This window comes from Atheta coriaria, unplaced genomic scaffold (genome assembly GCF_025399875.1).
Source record: "Atheta coriaria isolate IRGN ID8LTWV9N9 unplaced genomic scaffold, Caltech_Dcor_3.1 hic_scaffold_7_pilon, whole genome shotgun sequence".
In the NCBI taxonomy this organism is placed as follows: Eukaryota; Metazoa; Arthropoda; class Insecta; order Coleoptera; family Staphylinidae; genus Dalotia; species Dalotia coriaria.
The window spans coordinates 10,008,455-10,032,423 of NW_027045449.1; the positions used below are offsets into that span (position 1 = coordinate 10,008,455).

Here is a 23,969-nt window from a genome sequence, read left to right on the forward strand (position 1 = left end):
TTATCGGGGCTGAGCATTGTGGGTTATCTGTCTTATGTCAGCACGGGACTCTTAGCATTAATTTACCTGTGTGCATCAAGCAGCAATTGTATTGATTCGCAATACCACTCAAATATCACAGGATACAGTTAATAAAGCAACATGCAATTCACACAATTAATAATAGTCGCCGCAATCGGAGCTTCAAACCGTGTGAGCAACGTAGCAAACAAATTTATTACTCATCATTGTCGCAACAATAAACAAAAACATACCTGAACACTAAAGAATGGACCAATGATATGCACTGTTGTTTCGTCCTCCTGGGGACTGGTACCCTGTTCCGGCAGTTTGATGACGCTGCCCGTCACTCGTTGCAGTTCACGCACGTTCTGTCCGCCCTTACCAATAATCCTGCCGACCTGCGAACTCGGCACCATAATCTCCACCGTCAGCCTCACATCATCAGAACCGGCGACGAATCCCTCCTCTCGCATCTTCTCGAATATCAAGTACTGCGCCTTCCATTGTGCCTCCGGCGATCCGACGATGGTGACGCGCCTCTCGGTCTGCGTGTCCTGCGGCTTGCTCTCGTCCAGCGGGGCTATTTTGACCGTCGCGCCCGAGAAGCGGATGATGTTGCGGATGTGCGAGCCCTTAGTGCCGATGATGGCGCCGACTGCGTTGTTGGGGATGTACAAGTAGGTCGTCTCCTGGGTGTCGCCCGATGTGGTGCTCGTCTGTGGTGCGCCGGCCGGATACATGCCTGGATACGGCGCCTGACCTGTGTACAAACCGCGCGAACCGTAACCAATACCTATGCAAAACAGCGGCGAATTGAGAAATTTGCGAATGTCGCAAAAAAGCGCTACATACCAGCGGTGGCCATCATTGCCATGGGGTGCAGGCCGGGGAACATCATCGTCTGCGGCGCCATCGCTTGCAGATCATTCTCGTAGCTCTGGCGGAGTTTGGCGCTGATCTGCGCCTCCGCTTTGCTCATGTTCTCGATCGCTCCCTTCACAGTGATGATACGCTCCAAATTGAACGAATTGATGTCATTGATGCTCGAAACCGTGATCTTGGTGTCAGTTTCCTGCATGATACGCTTGATCGTGTTGCCTCCTTTGCCGATAATACGACCAATTAGATTGTTGTGCGCGAGAATTTTCAACGATATTTCTCTGTAAAGACATAAAAACACAATAAATACACCATTCTCAAAAAAATTCCCAACTACTCCCATAATTTATTAATAAAGCAAAAAATGTCGAAGAGTTATCGGGGCTGAGCATTGTGGGTGATCTGTCATATGTCAGCACGGGACTCTTAGCATTAATTTACCTGTGTGCATCAAGCAGCGATTGTATTGATTCGCAATGCCACTCAAATATCACAGGATATGCATTGTATAAGCATGTTATTAATTGAATTTTAAGTGCGCTTACCCTTTGTTTGTATTGTTGGCTTCCTGTTGCATCACTTCCAAAATCCGCTTGCAGGCATTCGTGCAGTTTTCGGGATTACCATAAATGGTAATGGCCTTCTCCAATGAGCCCACATTGTCCTTGCGATGGACATCAACACGTGCACGCGTTTGTTGCGTAATTAGGCGGATTGTGGAACCCTGACGACCAATGATAGCGCCGACCATATCGCTCTGCACCAGGATGCGCAACGGGAAGTCAGTCTGTCTGCTCTGACCGGGCAGGTTGCTGAATGGTGCACCGGGTGCGCGTGGTCCACGTCGACCCTTCTTTTCGCTGGCGAGATCAACTTTGAGTGGTTTACCCTCCATTTCGACTCCATTTAATTGATTTACAACCCTATAACGGCGATAAAATCAATACAATCCAATCCAATTCAATTTAACTTACAACGAAAAATTAAGATTAAATTGAAACTTACAGTTGAGCTTGTTCCACCGTTTCGAAGGTGATCTGTACGGTTTGCGTTTGCGGATCTTTCGATGTCAGCTTGTCGACGTTGACGACGGTGCCGTGCGGCGTTAACAAGTGTTCGATGTCTTCGAAGCGCAGATGCGGCGCCAGATTCGAAATTATGACTTTTGATGTAGTACTGCAACAATAAACAAAAACAGGCCAAGTTAATAAAACTCACACGCACGCACACAAGAGTTGTCCTTTCGACCAGCACGTGTTGGCCGTTATAAAATGCATCAGGTTGCAAATAAGATTATTACAATTGCAATATGTCTCAGTTTCGGATTGCTCGGCCGGTGTTAAACCTGCATTTTTTATCGCAAACTGCAGAATCGCAATTTCAACGACAAGACTAAACAATAAAATGTTTTCACAAGTGTTAAATATCGCTGGCTTTTTATTACAATCAGACTTTCCAAGAACACCAACTAAGGAATATTCGTCTTCCTGCTGTGCGCTTAATTTGTTTCAATTAGTATTTTTTCTGTCGACATCAGATTAATTACCAATGCTACGCGAAACCTCACAGCCAATGAAATTTTAATTTCGCGCAAAACTTCCGTTCATATTAATGCTTCGGTCTTTAACCGAAGCTTTTGGGCATTGCTCGTTTTTCTTATGCAATAATTGGTAGGTAGGTACTTTATGTACCTACACATAATCGTACATTATATAAATGGCCCCTGTCGGGGCTTCACTTATCAATAAACTGAAAGAAAACCAGTTCGCAAGGAGATGGGTGTGCGCGAGTCCCCAAAAACTCATCATTCTTCATTCGGGAGAAGACGTTATGGATTATTTTTTAATGTCCAAACACGCGTGCTCCTTAAAAGCTGGTTATAAATACCTCCGGTAGGTACAAGAAGACATAAGTGTGTATGCGCGCAGCGTGCACGCAACCACAAATTATCATCATTAACGTTTTGTACACCTTTTAATTTAATTCACGTACGAATGGTAACAAAAAACGCACCATCCAGTATGAAATAGATTTGGTTATGCAATGCGGAATATCTTAAGTAAACACTGATAAAAGATACCTACAATGCATTGAATCGAAATCCTCGATTCGTCGCTGCTACTTGCATCAACGTTGGATTCAAATACTGTCCAGCCGATGTGTAATGATGCACCGGCTGCACTTGCTGCACCGCGTACTGCTGAGGATGCATCATGCTTCCATTAACCACACTCGAATAATTACAGAAAATTCCTTCCGAACGGCGAGATTCACTCCGGAATTGTTTCGCACTGTACTACGCGCACTACAGCCGCACTGCGCTTTCGGTACTTTCAGTCTTTCCGAGCCACTACACTTCGAGATAAGCACACATATCATAAATAAATATCGATTTATTGTTTGCCAAACAGAGTGTTTGATTTTCCCCAAAACTCGAGCATTGCTAGAGCTAGACGACGTTTGTACAATGATAGTGCACAGAAATCGTCATGGCGGAGAAATCGAACATCCTGTAGCTGAGATTTTAACAACTTACGTGGACGCGAGCAAACACATAAGGCAAAAGTAAAATTGATTATGATAACTGAAAGCAGCGCGCCACGTCTCACGAAATTTCCTACTAGTGCTTTATTTTGTCACCGCGATTTCCCCTCGAGCGAATAAAAGCTGAATAAACACTTTTCAGCATAAATTATGGAATATAATGAGTACAATTTTATATCGCATGAACGCCTTGCGATTTCCTCGTGTATAATTTACGTAATCGCGTTAAAGTCACGCGTATTCTTCACACATTGGTTACAAATGGCTTTTGCTTATTAATAATTTTGCGCAAAATATATTTTCGAAATGAAAACTCTCATAAATAGTTCAATGCCGCTGATTTCTAACATTTTATTTATTTATCGCGTATGCATTACTCCGACACGATGTGGCACTCGGCGCTGAGCGACCCACTTTCCCTTATCAACACAGAGTGTTCGAAAGCCGTGAGCGCCAACGGTACAGTCGCGATAAATTTGACATTTTGGGAAACGTAATCACACAACTGCGACAAGTAAAATTATTACTTTCCTAGCACTGCCAGCCAGCAGCAATCATTCCATTCATAAAACTGTTAATTTGATTAGTCTTATCACTACCGTACGATTGAAAAAAATATCTGAAGAGTGTGTGTAAGTTTACGCTGATACTGATAAACTGAACAAGTTTAGTAATTAAAACGTTTTCGCACCAATTTTTAATTCTCCTTCGTAGTGAGCTCTCCGTGGGCACTTACGAGTAATTATTGTTTGTATTTCGAGTTCGATATTTCGAGACACGACATGCTGCGGTGCGATAGGACGAAAGGCAATTATGCGGATTGAATGTGCGAAAACAATGCGACAAATTGGTTCACTCGACGTTTGCCGGCGACGCACCGTACAACGAACTCGCCTCCAGCGTTTGTTTGTATTTATTGCAGCCGCCCTAATAGTTATCGCAAAGTGTTTTACTTATATTACTCATTATAATCATGCATGCGTCGCGCTGAAGCACAGCGCACACAAGAAAAGAACGAAAACGTTTGTCGGCGATGTGCGTAAATAATGCGAAACAATACTTGTTGTTACATATAATACGTCGGAGCTAATTGTTTTCATTCGGCCGCCAGTGTTATCAGAGTAAAACACGCTCAACAAGATATATTGTGGTGGAAAATTAATAAAGCACCACTTCTACGAGCAGGAAAATAAAGCGGAAAATGCTGCGCGGCATTTCTTTGTGGTTCTTGTGCCCGCTTTGATTTATTTCGCAAACAAAAGTTTCATTTGTCAAGTTATACACTTCTTGAAGTGACTGGTGCATGAAATGAATAAAAATACGCTCTGCATACGACCGCAAGATGATGATAACTTTTCTGTCATTCGCAAAAGCATGCAAAAATATTAGTGACTAAAACAATAAAAACTAATCAATAACAATCAACATTCCTGTCTGGCGAATTGAAAAGGTGTGAAAAGGTAGGCAGGCGCTATGATTCACCGAATCAATTGTTCATAACAAATTGTTTGCACCTAACTGAAATTTAACTGTTCATTCCATTTGCAGAATTCGCTGTACGTCAAAGATGAATTATAACGTATGTCGATTTTTTTCATTCGCTTCCCGTGTTTTATTCCGTCTACCCTTTTAATCCAGAATAATGTGCTGTTAAGATGAACGTCCAGTTCCACACACACGCCAATTCAAACACAGGTCACTCACAAACTCCAAGATATTAAAAAAAAAAAAACATACAGCTACCCTAAACCCGGCGCACGCCGAAGCAAATACTTAACCCCGTCGTGTGGGACGGGAGATATATAAATACCTAATACATTTAATGAGCACAATACAAGCGCGTGCAAAACGATTGCCAAATTAACATGCTCCTTCTGCGGCACACATCGAGCCTGACCATTGGTCCACTTTTTTGCGCCCCGCATCGGGATTAAATCCCATTCCATCCGGTAGTGCGTGCGGGGCTCGTGCAGAGGACTGACACTGACACGAGCCGGGCATCTTCAATCTGGGGGGATATACCTACCCCAAGCGAGCAGCGCGCACAACACACACCTCTGGACATATTTCATTTTCTTGTTTTTTATATTCGATTCGCGTCTTTTTTTTCCTGCATTGTGACGCGTGCCGGGCCGAAAAAAGCACGCAAACTGGACAAACTGGATCGCACCCTTTTCGCCGCATCGTTTAATATAAAATCTTGGGCGTAAGACGTCAGCGCGCGCCGAAAGAAGACTTGAAGCACTTTTTTCTCCGGACGCGTGCGGGCCCGTACCAGAAGGCTCGTGCGAGAGATCAGGGGGAGCAGCACACACCAAGCGCAATCTTCAGTCAGTCGTGTTTTTTTGCATGTTTTTTTGGGACTTGCTCAATACGTACACGCACAGACGACCAGCACGCGCTGGATTTTAAATATGAGCAACAAAAACTGGAGCAGAAAAATGCAGACTCAAAACGGAAACGCACGGCTACCCTACGCCTGCCTGCCTGCCTGCCAGCCACCAGACGAAGAAAAGCTATTTCTGCTTGTTATTAATCTCTGAAAAATTCAAAATTACCAGCGGCGTACGCAAAGTGCGTCTCGCAAACTTGCCAAGAATATAAATAGATACAAATAATCAAGTCTAGCAGCGCCTGCACTACGCAAATAGCACACTGCAAGTAACTTTTAGATATTTAGATCAAATCGCGCTAATTCATACGCATTTCATCGCCGATCAAAATTCATGAATGACCACACCGCACACAACACACAAGTTGAACGTTGGCCCCGGGCGCGTTATCAACGATTATCGAAAAAATATCATCGAAATACGGGCGCGCAGAGAGCGGCCGAAAAACGCCGTCGAACATTCCTCGGCCACTTAATTCATGAAGTGCCCGCGCGATCCAGTAATTGAAGGAGTTGAAAACCGCCGGCCGTTCTATAAATAACAACCTTATCGGGCGGCGTGCGCGCTCGTTCCTTGTTCCTAATCAATTACATAATACGAGAACTGAAAGCTAATCAAATGTAACCAATGTTTACGCATGTAGCGATTATTTTTCGTAATTACGCTTACTGATTTTTTGCTACAAGTACCTAAATGTGTACTGAGTTTAGTTAGCGCTAGACTGCAGCCGTCGGCGCAGGGTGGGGGTCGTTGAACTAAAATCTAATTGTACAAAATAAAGCACTGAGTAAGCTTGCATCTTAAAAACGTAAACGCGCGCCGGAAACACGTTTCCTATCAGCAAAAAGTAACGATAACTGCAATAATTTTCATTTTATCATCACGGAAATTCATTTTATAATAATAAACGGTTGAAAATATCATTTGAAAATGTGTTTGCTTCTGCCCCGCTGTTAAAATCTTGCTTAGTGACTGACTTACAACTGAGCCCTCTTCCTGCTTGCGCGTCCCAATGATTCACAATTGTTTACGATTACCGCCCGGCGTCGGTGTACACGATGATTACGTTGGCGCGCGCGATATCAAGTCATTAAAGTCCACCACGCAGCACACACGCACTCTAGGTTTGGTTTTTCGGCGTACAACACACACAAACTGTCTCGAGGAGGAATGTGAACACACACGGCACGACGACGTCCGCTGCTGCTACGACGACGAAGCGTGTTGTATCTTGCGCTCGGCCGAATCACCGAATGGTGGGTCTCGCGGACTCAATTATGCATCGCCCTGCGTGAACCGGCGTGTGCGGCGCGCGCGCTTGTGTATTATATCTCCGTGTGTGTGTGTGCGTATGAATACGCGATTCTTTATCTGCAAGAATGTCGACGTCAACGGTGTCGGCACACACGTTCGGCTCTCCCCGCTCACTCACACTCTCACTCACTCGCGGCTGTGTTCTTTTCGGAGGTTAGGTTTTCGGGTACCACAAAAGCGCGTCACTGCGCACAAAACACCGCGCGATACATTTTATAACGATATCGCTTACCGACGGCCCGCTTCGCACTCAGCGCGCACAGCAGTAGCAGAACCACGGCGCCTGCTAACTTACTGCACACGATACTTGTATATGAGAGTAAACTTGCCTTACTTTACTTAAGTCCTGTTACTAACTCGCGAGCGCGCAAGTCAAATCACGACAAGGACGTCCACAACGCGCCGCTCAACTTAAACTTATGTTAATTCCACGGGACAAATTGATGATACCGACATTAACGACCCGATAATTACATTGATCCTACAGCATCCGTCTCGCTTGGAATGCGTGCATTCCAACTGCATTCGCGTTAGAAGTATGGAAGTGGAAAGTTACGATCATAGACCTCATAGACACGCGCTGGTGTATTGTTGGTTGCCTACCACTTGAACATTTCAGTGCGTTGTAAAAGAAGCGCCGAAAAAACAATTTTCTGATTCTTGTGTAAGCGGGAAGTTGTTAAGAGTTAAGCAGGTGTCCGAAAACTTAATTAAATTTACCGCTTCCAGTTAATTTGCGGACTTGACGCCAGATTACGATTGCTTATGTGCTCACGCTTTAATAGCACGCGCAATAAACGCGAAAAGCGTTTTAGCAATTTTCCTATTTCGGCCATATTCGGGTCATAAGGAAAGCAATAAATCTTCCATATGCTTCATACGTGTTATTTGGTTTCAGTATCGAAATAGTGGCGCGCACGTAAAAAGTGAGTGCGTACGTTTTTCTTGCGCGCCGCGATTCTTTATGTCGTTGGCGCGTTTCTGTCTTGCCCCGCACACGCACCGCGTAACTTTGGTATTGATTTTTTCCTCGCAAGTTGGGTCCTCCGGCGCGGCGCGGTTCCCAGTTTCGGGCTCTTGCCTTTCCGCTTGCGTTCGCCCCGCGCCGAATCGTGTGCACACAGTTTCAATGCGTGCACGTACGTATTTTCGGTTTAGGTTTGAATTTCGGCAGCGGCAGCGGCAGGCAGCGGTGTATGCTAACGAGTGCGCCTTCTGCTCGCTTTTTTCGGCGCAGGGGTGAGAAGCGCCCGAGCGCGGTACGCGCGCAACAAGCCAAAGGTTGCCGAAAAAGCAAGCGCCAACAATACGGAACGCAATCGCGAACTTCGGGAAACGGTGCTTCAGCCGGAAAAAAAAAATACACAAGCAGTAATTCCCGTTCATTGGCCCTTTACGGCTGCGGTGCGGCGCATTAACCAACGGTCGGCTGGGTACACAAAGTCTCAGCAGCGCAGCTCGAAAGTGAGTATCGCACCCGCAGCAGCAACCGAATTTGATAATGGTCGCCACCGGGCACGCGCGGTAACCCTACGCGCTGATTACTGATTGATTAAATTTGCTTTGTGCACGCGAAATTCGATCAAATACCGTTCGAAATGTCAATGACCTCTTCGTCCATCTGTCAATCGCCAAAAATTTACAATAAAACTGTTTTTATCCTTTTTACCCACAAAAATTGTTTTCTTTGCTTCTTTTGAGTGATTCTTCTCGAGTACCGACATATCTCACATACGCGCACGTGCACAACATGAAGAAGCCCGAAGAAACAGTTTGCGAGTGCTCGCGAGACGAAGAAAACGATTAAAGCAGGAGAGTTAATTGGTGCGTACGTATTTCGGCGGTAGGAGCAGCTGCGAGGTGGGCCAAAAACGCATTCATCAGCAATGCACACACACACACATACATACATACAACGATATTCGGTGTTCCTTTTTTTGGACACACGCCAGCAGTCACCTGCCGCTCACACACATACACACACACAAGGTGAGCCTTGGCACGGGCCGCATCGAATAAAACAACCCCATCGCGCCCCACGGCCCGAAAACTGCAACGAACAGAAGAAATCCAAAGACAAACAATGCCGCCGCGCCGCAGCCAGCTCAAAAGTAGACGGCTCCTGCCAGTCAAGAACATCACAAGAGAGGCTTTACTCACAACCACCTTGAGAATGGTCGTGATGTAGGCAACCAACTTGCCATTATACAATTAGTCACGAATTGTTAGCGTGGAGCGTTGTCATTCAGGAGTTCATCTTCACCTTCACCTTCGCATTCGCATTCTGGTGAATCGACAGGCGCAAAACGAAACCGGTACAGGTACACCCGCGTATCTGAATGCCGCACACGTGGTGTGGTGTATCGATGTCGAGTTGTCGAGCGTGTTCATTCACACAAGACGCAAATCTCATTCAGAAATAATTTAAAATTCAAAATCACCGAATTTAACTAGAATAAAATAGTTAAGACACGCACGCACGCATTTTTCATTGCGCAGCCAATCAGCGACGAGCAAAGTCAACGGAGCATGCGAAGAACGGAATCGTTGACTTATCTTAAGTCAATGTATTCTCCGGAATTTAAAATGAATTATATAATCACAAATAACACGAAAACTATTCGAGATATAATAATAATTCTTTAAGAAATTAAATTTTGATTAAATTCTGTTTTGGTGAGAAAAAATTGTCAAAAACAAAATTTAAAAATTCAGTGAGCAGACAGGTGCTCAATGTGTCCACGCTGACCACGAAAAGCAAACACGAAATTAAATAACGACCCAAAAATAATACAGGCACCGAAAACCGGTTCGTGTTTTTCGACACGCCATGCGTTCCTAGACGCGTCAACTGTTAGTTCCTAGACGAAGCGCTAGATTTCACTAGCATGCGCGTTTGTTTGTTTGCGTGTCTAGCCGGTCTAGCCGGCATTTTGTTCCAATGGCCGAAGCTAATTTCGACGCCGCGTAATGCTTGTAATGCTCACCTAGGTTCCTGCGTATCCTCACTCTCGAATATCTGATCCTCCTCCTGTTCGATATCTTGGAACTTTTCCATTTTCCCGTTCTCCGTGGTCGCCACGATGTCGCAAGTATCTCAAAATGTGCTCAATAGTTTAGCTGGCAGTAGCTGCTGGTAGTGTGTAGGTAATTGATGCGAATGCAAATATCCTTATTTTCCTTGCGTGCTTGCGGGTTTCGCTGTGGTTAGGCACAATTCGCACGTTTTACACTTGTGTGGTGGTTCTCACTTTCGTTTTCCGCGCAAATAATTCCGAAATAAATCAAAAGAAAACAAATAAATTATTATTACTGGCTGCTGTTTCCGTTTTCTTTTGCTTTAATCTTGTTTTTTTGTTAGCTTCGGCTGCTGCACTGCGCGTTTGTCGTCGTGGTGAGCGCGCCGCACGACGTGAAAATAATTAAAAATAAAATAAAAAAATAAAAACTCTATGCGCGCGTGTCGTGGTCGTCGCGGGGCTGCACTAGTGGCACACGGGCGGTCGTTTATTCGCGTTGTTATGGCGACCGAGTTTGTTTACGCTGCTGGTGCGAGGTCGTGTGTATTGTTGTCGCTCGACCGGCGTTCGGCGTCGATCTGAGCTGGCGGCGAGTGCGTGCACGCAGGCGAATTCCTTCCGCACGCAAGCGAACCCGCGCGGAGACTTCTTCAATCAGAGCGGCGAAAAGGGCTACTACTGCGTGCGCGTCTTCCTCCTTCTGGCGGGCAGCGATTTCACCACTGCGCGCGCTCTCTCGCCACGAATGTGTCTTTCTACGCGCTCGCACGACCGCACACTGGGGCTCCTCGGTGGTTTTCGGCCGCCGTGCCGGGATGTGGAAAACTAATGCCGGCCCGCGCGTCGATACGTCGTCGAAGTGCGCACCAAAGACGTCGTTGTGTATGTGTCTCTTCAGAACCGAACCGAACGACGACGGATGGATGATAACGCGCGGCGCGTGCGATATTACCAGGCGGTGGCACTCGCAGCGAGTCGAAACGAAAAAGTCCTGCGAGTGAAAATGACGTAACACAACATATCACTCTAAATACTGAGCTAAATGCGTACTAAAAAGGGGGATCCGGCGCGCCGAGGAAAATACCGACGCTCGGGCGGCGTTCGGCGCGCAGCGCGAGGAGCACGCGGCGCACGGCGCAACCGGAGCGTTACGCCCATCCCTCCATCCCCACCATCGCCGCCACGCCGACCGCGGAGAGTGCGGAGACGACCGGCATCGCGCTCCGGCCCGAAAATCGCTCGCTCGCCGAGCGCACATTAGCCGCATTGCTAGCATTTTTCGTTCACTGTATTTACCTGTATACAACTAACACTTTCTTAACGCTCCACAACGTTCAACATAAGTTACTCACACATTTTACATGAGCAAAAAGTACATACAAATAATTTTAAAACCAAAAAACGCAAAAAATCTAAAAAAATTAAAATTCATTCTATTTGCTCACAATCGCCGTGTTGAAAATCAAATTCAATAAAACAGATGTGCAATTATCGGAGTTTGCATGTGGGTTTTAATATTCAGCCGATTTTCTTTGCTTGTGGGTTTAGCACAAGCTTAACGTTCGGTTGCGCACGCATAATCTTCCTATTTTTATTCAATTCAAATCTGCTCTATACGTACCTTCGCAATTCGTTTTTCAGTTTAATTTTTTCTCTCCTTATTTTCGTTTTTCAAGCTTCGCTCCGCCGCATTTTCATAAAATACTTCGCATTCTTCATAATCGCCTCGTCTAATTTCAGATTACACAATAACGCAAAAAAAAAAATTAAACACACGCGCGCGCGTTTGTAATCTGTAAAATTTTATTTGTTTTGAATTTTTTTCTTCCCTTTTCAAATGAAATGTATATGTACATGCTTATCACACTGCAGCTTCGCCGGGCGGGTGTTTGCAAATCGTGTCTTCGCTAACGCGCCGCACCAGCGCGCCTGTAAACAAAAATTATTCATTTTTATCGTCACTAAAGCAACTAGGCAACCAGCAACACACGAATCTACAAGAATAATACATATACTAAGCAACCAGCAATACACGACTCGACAAAATAATACATACATTCACCTAACCTCAAAATTCATCAAAAATAAACTTTTAATCATAAAATTTTTGGAAAATTTCCATTACTTAGCTGTAACTCGATTGTTAACGCAGTTTACAACACCTTTGAGATGGAAAAACGCTCCGCACAGGTATAAAACTTATACGCCTAATGCCGGTTTATAAACTTCAGGTAAAATGGACATTTTCACTGAATGCGGCAAAGCCAGAGGAGGGTATTTGAGCATTACAGTTAAAATTAAAAATCTTTTGTCCTCCAGGTAGAGATGTGCCCCAGATTCCCGACTTGAAAAGAATGCAGACAAAACAAAAAGCGCAATGCAGGTAAACCTACGCAGAAAAGTACCTACGTCTCGGTACCTATACCTACAACTAGAAAATCCGCACAGACGTTATAAACTTTTATAAACCCAAGGTTTAAGTTTAAGAAAAAATCCGCAGCTGTAAAATAAAAATAAAATCTACCTGGATAAATATCCACTAGCAACAAGTGTAGGTACTCTACGAAAACTTTTAAACGAAAGAATTAAAATTTCATCCATTTCTCAACGCTGAAAAAGTTAGGGAAGGCAATGAATAAAACGCACATGAGTCACTCGATGCGAAATAAAATGTAATCGAAACGAGAGGAGAGTAAGTGAAACGTGAGGTCCACGTTGGGTTTCCACTTGCTTCTTTATATTTTAAACGTCCGCGCGCACACACAACTAATTCGCGGGCTTCCCTCCAAAAAGTACGCCGCGCTCAAGGACGATATGCAGTTATGAGAGAGCTCCACTGACCAAAACGCTCAAATGTGCCGCTGCTTTTTATTATTCGCAATCGTAAAAAGACATGACGTTATACTTTACACACGCTTTCGTGTATATCATGCATAAAATTGCATATTTACAAGAAAAGGCAAGTCAGTCGTACACTTGACAGATGGCATCAACTTGCATTTATGTAAATCATCATCGAATGCAATAAAAGAAACAAACGCACAATGTAGGTATGTTATTACAAGCGCAGCATGTCAACGTGATATAGCATTAAATAATTTTCGAAAAAAATTGCTCCAATTTTGCCTCAAAAAAGGCTTAAATTTGTTTGTTTTAGTTTTTTTCTTTCTGCAAAAACACATGTGCTATGCCCATTAGATAGACCTATCCACGGGGGTCTCCTGCATGATAAAGATCATAATTCAAATGATAATTAGGATCAGTTGAGGAGCGTTTCCTCCTCGATGCGAAATATATTATGCCGGGCACTTCATTATGCGCCCTGTCCGGTGAATGTTAGACATTAGAAATCGCTATAGAAAACCCATCGCGCCCCATATTGCCCAAAACTCTTGGCCGGGCGCTCGCTGAAGACGAAGAAGCGGCCCGCGGGACAATGCGATGAGACAAGATGACAACATTGCAGCAATATCCACCACCTGCCGAGCGTGCGCGCGCGCTCGCGCCACCGATGTCGGAGCGCGCGAGCGCAACCTGCAATTTGCCGTTTTACGGGCGTTTAACAAGCACCGGAAGCGTTTAGACAAAAACCCAATCGACGACGGAGACGACGACGACGACGACGCAAACGGACGCAAGGCGGCCGGTCGCCAAAAGAGAGGACTCCAGAGGGCACACGATGCAAAAAAAAAAAAAACTCGCAACCAAAAGAGAACCACTCAAACCCTCCACATCGCGTCACACTTTACATATAACACTTTTTGCACGCAGTGGGCAATAGACTGATGAAATTACTCGTCGGTGCAAAAACAACAGTGTAATTTACAACAATCAGTGAGCAAATCACTTTATCACCCGCCAATGAGATATAAAACGCGCTGCCATTCGTCGTTTAGCGTAAATACTGCATGCAAGCAATTTAATCCACACCCACCGACGAATAAAACAATTTATATACTACCTGTACGAAAAATTTCGGCAAATTTGTCAAAAAAAAAATCGGAAAATCTAAAAAATCGTGCTTTGCAAGTCGAAAAAATTAAATATTCAGCGGCGGTGTGATCGTTAAAGTCGTTAGAAGTATAGGTGCGATCCGCAGAGACAAAGCCGCCAAATTGGACTGAATATGAAGCGTCGACGGCGGCGGCGGCAGCGGTGGCAGCAACGTGCGTCGAGAGGAAAACCGTCGGCGGTCGATAAAACGCTCTCCACTCGGCGTCGAGAGAGCTCTCTGAGCTTTCGCCTTTCGCCCGGCGCTTACGCTTACGCTTTCACTTTCGTCAGGACCAACATCAGGACATAAATCCGCCATCATACAACTTTGGCAAATACAAAAAGCCTAGGTGACTTCATCGCGACAAATAATAATAAACATCAAAAAAACTATCGAAAATCTGCGAAATGGAAAAATTGAGCAGGACTCAAATAACCTATAAAACTGATTCCGGCAAGGACGCAGGACAAAGACGCCAAGGACACATGTGCAGCGCAACGTGCCGAAAAAGTCCTTCCTCCCCCATCGTCAATTCCCCGCTGTCGTTGTATTAGTTTCGTTTGGAGCCTGCAACGCATGCAGGCGCAGACGAGTTCAGCGTCCTCGTCTTGGCTCGCGTCCTGACTGACATAGATTTCCGTTACGTGCTACTTTAAGGATTCAACCCCTTTTGCAATTCACATAAAAACTCTTGCTTTCAAATGCAAACATATTTTCTTAGCAATTCTTTCACTCAAAAACTTAAAAAACCAAAAATTTAAAAAATTTAATGTTTTTACTTACATCCAACCATTTCCCACATGAACGCCGGGCTCGTTCAACGTTGTATTTGATCCTCTGCAACAATAAACAAAAATGAATACAATGCGGCGGGTGCCCACACGTTAGTTACACCCGTGTCCGATAAACTTAAATTATACGCCGCAACGTAAATGTATCCGACGTTTGATTAACTAATTGTAAACGTGTAGCAAAACGTCTGAAACCTGTCGGGAATAGCGCAGGGGTCTTCGCCCTCTCACAATTTACACCTACACACATCTTGGGTATACGTTTAAAACTTTCAAGCGCTATTGATATTCAGAGGGCGCTGAATGTCAAGTGTAAAGGTCGAGCATTTTATGAGCAGCTTGAGTTTTGCCAAATCATGTCTGGCACGTGCCTCGGCAGAAAGTAAAAAGTAAAAAGTAAAAGAATTGCAACGGGATGCGGCAGGTGCGCTAGGAAATTGACCATGATTGGGGACCAACGACTTGTGGGCGCACTACAGCCACATCCTAACCTCAAATCATCTAGTATAATCAATTTTTTCCATCAAATTCCTAGAATATAATCAAAAGTTAAGAAAAAAACTTAAAAAACCGCATGAAAGTAAAGTTATCGCCTGAAACAACAAATAAAACAAAAGTACCTCTGCAATACCTGCGTGTTTATGCATCAACATCCCTACGGCGACCAACGGTGCTGCCATTGCTGCGGCACTTGCGTAACTGTACATTGTCTTTAATTAAAAAATAAAACTGCAAACGAAAACGAAATGAAAGGCACGCGAGCAACTGTTGCAGATACAAGCTGATGTCTTCTTCACTACATTAGCCTAATATAACGCGTGTTGCGCAAATTTGTATCACGCATAAATATTTATAGCCTAATTAAGATTTTTATTTGCCACCGCCTGGCAAGGTGCAAACGTGTCAAGTCGAAATTTCGACGAGTTGGAAAAAAGTCATCATTTTAAAAAGGAAATTGTGCGCAAAATATGATAAAATAGTAACAAACCGTTTCTTTCCAGATGCAACCGACGGCTCGACGACCAAATTCGATCCATTAAACGCGTAACCTGCAATCAAAACAGAAAAAAATTAAAAATTTTACATTAAAATTATTCAAATTTGAGTGGTAATCAAGTGATTTTATTATCGTCACTCGTATTTACCATTGAGTTTGTCAATTGCTTTGTCGGCAGAGGACTGATCCGAGCAATCGACGAACGCGTACCCGCCACGCTTCACCAAAATGTTGGTGCACGAGAGATTCTGCTCGACAAAGAGCTGTCGCAGCGACGTTTCGCTCGCCTCCGGCGGCAGATTGCCAATGTACAGTTTGCTCATGGTGATCGGGGTGATCTTGACGGCTGTCGTACTCATTAGGCTGGCTCGGCTTGCGATTGATTGATGCGATTGATCAGCAGGGTTGCAATTGAGGAAGGTGGTGCTTGGGGACTTCGACAACGTTGATGCACTCTGATGATAATAATGATGGCGTCGAGATGTGGATGTGGGAGAAATTAAAACGTGATGAGGTTAGATTTGACTGCGATCATGCGTTCGGCGGACGATTTTTCCTGCTTCAAGTTGATGCCGTTCGGTCATTGAGCGAGTGGTGTGTGTGTGGGGGTTTTCTACGCGAAAGTGTGAGCGACGCGCGACGGATAAAGAGACAAGAGAAAACGCTAAACGACGGTAAAATGAACTCGCGCACGTGCGGACGAGACGTGTAACATGTTCTGACAGAAACTGCGAGCACAAATGCACACTTGATTGCCAATACTTTTACAGTGAAATAAATATAACAATCAGTAACTACGGTATCAATATTATAGAAATCTACATTTGCAAAGTTTAGATTTTGATGCAGAGTGGGGAGTTATGGAAGGTTAGTGTTTATAGCAGCGTCAACGGCGCCGTGGCTTAGTTGGTTAAAGCGCCTGTCTAGTAAACAGGAGATCGGGAGTTCGAATCTCCCCGGGGCCTAGGTTGTACATAAACAACCAAAATTTTTATTTATTTTTTTTCGGCGAAATTTTTAAATTCTAATAATTCCGGTTATGCTTTCAATCAAAACACACAAAACAACTGCCGAAACAAGTTTTATAGATATAATTCGCGTGCGATTTTCGCGTTTACAATGCGTTTATTGTTCGCGAATTTTTCAGCTAACACGTTCACTTGTCCGCGTGTGACAGGCCGAACAAGATGTTTATCGCAATTTCGAACCGCGACAAGTTTGGACACAATGCCGGAAGAATCTAATACCATACCCCAATGCGCGCGGATTAACAACCATATTGTGATATAAGAAGCGTTAGAAAGCGAAATTCTAAAACTCGACAATATAACCGATAATGGCGCAGATATAAGCCACCGGTGTGGCGGCTAAAAGCAGACGGGTTTCTTTTTTTGGTCGGCTATTATTTCCCTGCTTTGCGCCATTATTTGTTTCTTTCATTGCGCGACTCCCAGGAGCTTAGAGACATTTGTTCGTACCGTTGACCTGCGTTTCGGCCCGGATTCCTTTCTTTAGTTATTTTTCGGCAATTGTCTGCGATTACAGCTTAACGTAGGTCGGGGTTTTTCTTTTCTGACCCCAAGAGAAACACAACCAAAAAAATTTACAAATATTTTGCATGTAAAATTTTTAAAAATTTGATTTTAGGCCAAAGTATTCAATTCCCACGCTAAATTAACTGACAAAATGTTTGCTTATCGAGTTTCTCAACCCGTCGACGACATTTCCAAGCTCTGTGTGATTTATTCGTTCGGTGCTTTGAACTCTGATCTCGCGGGCCGGTGAGAATGAGCGAATGCACTCGCGCAAAAACTAGAAACGGGACAGTGTGCCATGAGAGATGCGCGCACCCCTGTGCCGACGTCTTCTTGGTAATTATATAAAGTAAGTGTATGTACGGCGACGACGAGGGTCGTGGCCGTCCGTGTCAACGAACTGCGATGCGCACCCGTCCCATGTGGGAATCTGCCCAAAAACGTGGTTTCACAAAAACCACCCCTGGTACCGAAAATGTGCATTGTCGGCGTGCAGTTCGGTTTCTACCTGAAGAACAACGTCTTGTCTAGCGTTGCACGTGAGAACGTCGCGCAACGTAGGTACCTACGTACATGTGAAATCGCATGAGAATTGCGTGACGGACAATTTCCGAAGTGAATTTTACGTCAAATAGGCGTGTTATCTACATGCGCATTTTTTGAATTTCATGAAATGCAATTCTTGAATTTCCTTCCAAACCGTTTGAGATATTTGTGTAATCTTTTGACATTCTGATAGTATAAGAGTTACTCTTTAAGATGAACATATGCCATCCTTCAAAATTTATTGAATAATGCCTCAAAACAGCTGCCAAATTAAGCAATTTCTGATATTTATCAAAAATACTGTTTGCAAATTGATGTTTATCTTGTGAATGGTTCTTTTTAATTATATGATCTTTTCATAATTAGATAGTGCAATAGGTGATCTTAACAATACATGTTTGTCGCCCCCAAAAATTCCGCACAAAATGTCTTAAAAACGCCCCAAAACAAAGCAAATTTGGAAGTTTATTAAAAATGCGATATGAAAATTAAGCGTTTATTAGTGAATAGTTTTAGCTATTTAATGCTTTTCTTCATATTAAATAGCACAAGAGTTGCCCTTAAAAATGCACATTTGCCACCCCCGAAAATTCCACCCGAATGTCCTCAAAAACGTCCTTAAAACTAAGAAATTGTGTCATTTTTAACATACTGATTAATTAAAATAAAGTTTTCCCTTTCAGACTTTCCAACTACTTCAAAAGTACACTTTGAAAGTAATATTACAACCACACTGTGTGTACACGGATGAAATATCATACGAATACAGGAATGCTAACATAAAACTCAACGAAAAAAAAAACCCGCTGCTTGTCTACGTAATGAAAAGTAATGTGGAAAGTTTGGAGCGAAAATGTTGCGCGCTTTGTAGGCGTAACCCAAGTGTGAAAGTAAAAAGGAAGCAGCCGAAATATCGCCCCGCGCGAAAAGTGAAACGTAATGAAATCAAAACTCCATTTTCATGAGTAACTTTTTCTACTTTTGCTTTTATTCCTGCCAATACCAAACCACCGCACACAGCGTTTATCAGCGCGCGCGTCTTTATTTGTTTTGTTGTTTCGTCATATTTCCCTGCTACCTGGAAGTGTTTTTTATTGATTATTGAATCTAAAATATTTGCTTTTTTCGAAATTTACGCGCAAACAGAAAGAGAAATAAATTATTTCGCGTATAATTTATGTCATTTATAAATTTGTGCATGAACGGTAAACGGCGCTGCAAATAAAGCTAATGTCCATGATCACGTCTGTCACATTCATGCCCAAATGGCCGCCGGGGACGAAAACAATAAATGTTTATTTAATAAAGGCAGCGGACGCGAATGTACGATGATGGCACGAAACGTCGATGGTCGAGGCGCGCCGCGGCGTCATTTATCCGGAATTATAACGGCCATATAAAATTATCCCATTGATCCGCATCTACGAGTATTCATTGTATGTGTGTTACATTAATAACTCATTTTAAGTGCATCAACTTGAAAGTTAAACACTGAAAATAATTGAATTATCAACAAGGTGCGCGGTGATGATGATGATGATAAAGTCGATAATGTCGTCTACGAAACGCATTCTAGGCATGTGATTAAAAACGCACTAGGTGGAAATGTAGAAACGTTAAAAGCATCGCAAAAAGAACATTTTAACACCGCCGAATGAATGCATGGTGGCTACAGCAAAAGTACGGAAAAAAAGTATTGCAAAACAAAACGCGCCAGACGTTTTTTACCGACGCCGAATGCCATACACCAGAGGGCACGAAATCAACGTTGGAGGGTGGTTGCCCTCAACGCTAGGTGGTGCCCGACGAGGCATGGTCACGGCGCGATGGGACGGGGCGCGCGCCTGTCGATGTTGAGCGAGTGCACTCATACTCTGCGCGCCCGATGGAATTGGATGGCATCGGGTGCGCGTACTGATCGCACGAATAATAAATTTTTAAATGGCAACAACACGAGCCGACGAGAAAAAAAATCGCAAACGTCTAGCAATTTGTGATGAAAAAGCACGCAAAACCGCAGAATTCGTTGATAACTTTCAAATCATTTTAATTTACATAAACAAATTTCAAACAAAATGTAATTCTGTCTATCTATAGCTCTAGTATAAAAAGTGTTAATGAAAGAAAAGTGGAAAATAACAATTTTGGAGGCTTAAATTTGAAAAAAATTAGTTTTTTCGTTTTTTCGCAGTTTTTTCGAGTCAAATTGATTTTTCTTCGGGAAATTATCATTTTTAGAGCCAATTTTTAATAACAAAATAATTTAAAATCATGTAACAACATTTTCTTGGCGGAATATTAAATAAAAATTAAGTTAAAACCTCAAAAAACAAGAAAAAAGTCATAATTAACCAATTTTTTGCAAATCTGTACAAAAAACAATCATCGAGATAATTTACGTAAACAAATTTAATACAAAACATAATTCTGCATATCCCACGATAAAACTTTAATGTCATTTCGCAGATTTTTATATTATTATTTACATGGCGCGACTTTAAATTGTAACCAATTTTACGCGTTTTGAATTTCGTGCTCGTTTCGCCATCCACAGAAAAAAAAGAATTAAAATTAAAATAACAACAAGAACGATGCGATATTTACTACATTCGGAAACGAAACAAAACACAACGTAGCTACTCGTATGTTACGAGTGTATTTCGCTGCGATTACGTCTTCGGCTGCATTATAGAGTTTTATACACTCGGTTCGTTTTTTCGGCCGGTTGGCCATTATTATTATTGTGAATATGATAATAATTACGTTCGTGGAACAGGCGTAATTGACCGATGCTTGTGTACCTGTCGGCTCGTCGAACTGTTGTCGAATTCGCGGAAAATACTCGCGCAGCAGCGGAGTTGCGTTTCTGCTTCACAATTTTCAGCTCTTTGACTATCGGCGCTATACCTACCTACGCGCGTTCCACCTTCGTCGGTATAACAACAAGCATTCAATCGCACGCAACAATTCCGGCCACACAAAGCCACCGAAATACTGGCAAACCTCAAGTAAGTTTTACGCAATGTTTTGTTTGAGTGCGCGCCGCGGTGGTAACAAAACTACTTTGGTGCTTAATTAATTGACATGCGACTGCAAGTGTATCATGAAAAATTACGGTGTGGTCGCAGGAGGGTAATTAATCGGCGGAAATCAATAATTTCTATGAGTATGGCGACAAGAATTAATATTACAAATATCAAGAATTAGAAATGTGTTGATTATGAGTTTTGTTGATTTGTAAAATAGCGAAATATTGACAGAATCAATTAATTTTCATAAACAATAATTTATCAAATATTAGCTGACTAGTCGGCTATTATTCGGCACATTTCAAATAAAAACTCAACAAAAATAGTTGAATAATTCTTTTTTTGAAGAATGCAAGCAAAGTAAAGATGAAGTGAATATTTTATGAGGCCGCATCTTGAAAGAAGCAACTATCCGAAGGGTAGAAAGACCCAAAAGAGTGTTTAAGTAATTGGTGTGGGTCTAATCTTGAAATAAACTTTAATATATTTCGCCGAACTCGTATTTTGCATGAATTCTATGAACTACGGTTCAGGTAGACAAAATTTAAAGTCAGAATAGTGACAAGTTTAAAAGTAAAAATTAAATATTCCACATTTACATTAAAACTGCAAATTTTTGCACTGAGAAGCTTTAAAATCTTAAAAATAATAAATTTAAATCAAGTTTAATTCAGATAAATCAGATTAATTTGATAAAAACTGCAATAAAATGCATTTTATCTTAATTAATTTCCATTTGAATGCGAATTTTTCACAACTCTTGCATGAAAGTAACTTATAATCACCTTTTGCACATATTAGTGAATATTTATGACTGGTTCCTTTTAATTTAATTAACAAATATTTAATTATTTCGCCTCATGCATAATAATCAAATAAAATAAAATGAAAACTAAAGCAATTACTTATTTACCAACACCGGGAATAATGATGCGTCCGGTATTTATTCAGTTTTGTACACCTTGGTGTACATTGCAATTATGTGTTTATCCTGTACATGAGAACGCGTGTACCGTGCACACGCCGATCGAAGCCGACGACGGAACGGCCAAGTTTTTTTTCTGCGCACTTACGGTAGGTAGGTAATTGTAATGCAACATGAGTGCGAGTACCGAGGAGCGGTCGCTGTACATGATGTCGCTCATACGCCGAGGTGTGCGAGTAGTGTGAGGCGCCGCGACGAGAGTGGAGAGAGTGTGCTCGGTGGGCACGAGCACCAACCAACGTGCGCTGTCGCTCATTGCTCATTGCGAAATGCAACTGCATTTGTGCGGGCGATCGGCGAATGCAATTGGCGCATTCGCGCTGCTTCGTGTACTCGATCTACATACATGCATCCGCGAGTACATACGCGTAAATGCACTTTGCATGCGGCGATTCGCGTGCACTTGCACATTCCACATAAACCGGCTGTTATGTGCGCGTAATTGCGATCACGTTGCGGGGGCATTCACGGCACGTTTATTCCATAATTCACGATGATAGATGTTTAAATGCGGAACTTTTAATTGTGGGATGGATTTATGGAGTATTTTGCACTAAATCGAGCTGCATCTACAAATTTGTTAATTTTTCTTAAGAAACTCTTACATTGACTTTTTTGAGATGTTAATTTTCAAAAAGTAAGGTTTTTTCGTTTTACGGGTTTGAAATGTGCATAACTTTGCAAAAATGTATAAAAATTGACTTTTTTTCGGAAATTATCATTTTTACACTCAATTTTTAATCAAAATAATTTAAAAGCACGTACCAATTGATTTTCTTGACAGTATATTAAATAAGAAATGGATTAAAACAAGAATTTATTAAAAGAAAGTTATAATTTTCCAATTTTTCGCAAAAAATATGAAAAAATATTTAAAAAATCACCAAATTGCAAGGATAAATTGGTCCCCATTTGACTTAAAACCCTAAATATTACACTCACTGTTTTCCGGACTTTGTAGCTTGCCATTTTTAGAAAATAGGTATCTGCTTATTAAACTTAAACCAGTTAAAATTACTGTTTTTTTTAATAAGAGAAGAAAACTATTTTTAATCGAAAAAGAACTGTACACTTAACAAACTCTCAATCAATTGCTGAGTAAAGTTAAGTAAACACTTACTGTACGCTATACCCTCACAATATCGCTGAAAAACGATATATTACTAAACCATTGCAATATAGCGTACAGTAAGTGTTTACTTAACTTTACTCAGCTTATACTCACCCTCTCGTACTACCTACCATTGTATTTCAATCTCAATCAATTGTTTCATGGTTACTAGATTATCTCTTTCAAATATAAAAAAGTAAACATTGAAAACAAAATCAAATCTAATTTTTTTTTCTTTAGAATATAAAATGATTCACACTCCAAACCATATTTTACATTTTACATCACCCGAATGTTATTTCGATGCGAGTTTTTTTCTACCACTTTGCGACCTTTCACAAACCGCACATTTGTAACGTGTCTCTTTGACCAAACAGGAAATACCATTACCTACCTATAAACCTTTGCCTCCGCGCAGAAAACGCGCATCAAATAAATCAGAAAACAATTCCAGGAATACAAAAACCTGTAATCGGAAGATTTCCCCTCAATTATATGCCTACACTCACCTATTGAGTTTTAATTTGTAATTCAAATCGCCGTAATCTTCTCAACTTGCGAAACGAGCGCAAGAAAGAAGCTACAAAGGGAAGACAGCGTAAAACCAACAATTCGCTGTAATCGAGTTTGTTTCACTTTTCTTAATTGAATAAATTATTAACGACGCACACAAGCCTCCACTTAAACTCGTGTAAACGCAATAATTAATACAAATGTTCTTTTCTGGCTGCTCGATGAATCTTTAATGGCGTTTGGACGTGTTCGTGTTGGATAATTAAAATTTCAATAGGTTTTCATGCGTTTTATGTTCGAATCAGATTGTTAATT

General features: G+C 42.3%; 1 protein-coding gene and 1 non-coding gene across 8 annotated transcripts in view; one reads left to right on the plus strand and one right to left on the minus strand.

Annotated features, from left to right (window-relative positions):
- The window catches only part of Imp (IGF-II mRNA-binding protein), a 33,309-nt gene that overhangs the window by 6,141 nt on the left and 3,199 nt on the right, over window positions 1-23,969 (minus strand). The window contains exons 1-7 of one of the 7 annotated variants that reach the window (XM_065308199.1): window positions 16,084-16,709; window positions 15,927-15,987; window positions 14,931-14,984; window positions 1,888-2,058; window positions 1,428-1,805; window positions 856-1,163; window positions 255-763 (exon numbers count right to left, since the gene is read on the minus strand). In XM_065308199.1, coding sequence (XP_065164271.1) covers window positions 255-763; window positions 856-1,163; window positions 1,428-1,805; window positions 1,888-2,058; window positions 14,931-14,984; window positions 15,927-15,987; window positions 16,084-16,294 — 1,692 coding nt within the window. In that variant the 5' untranslated portion in view covers window positions 16,295-16,709. Of the gene's footprint in view, window positions 1-254; window positions 797-855; window positions 1,164-1,427; window positions 1,806-1,887; window positions 2,059-2,966; window positions 3,238-6,796; window positions 7,613-10,120; window positions 10,901-14,930; window positions 14,985-15,926; window positions 15,988-16,083; window positions 16,710-23,969 lie in introns of those variants that run through there. The other 6 variants (XM_065308198.1, XM_065308200.1, XM_065308202.1 and 3 more) reach the window with 6 other exon arrangements.
- TRNAT-AGU (transfer RNA threonine (anticodon AGU)) lies at window positions 16,827-16,900 on the plus strand. The gene has a single exon. It is a non-coding gene; the product is annotated as a tRNA-Thr (tRNA).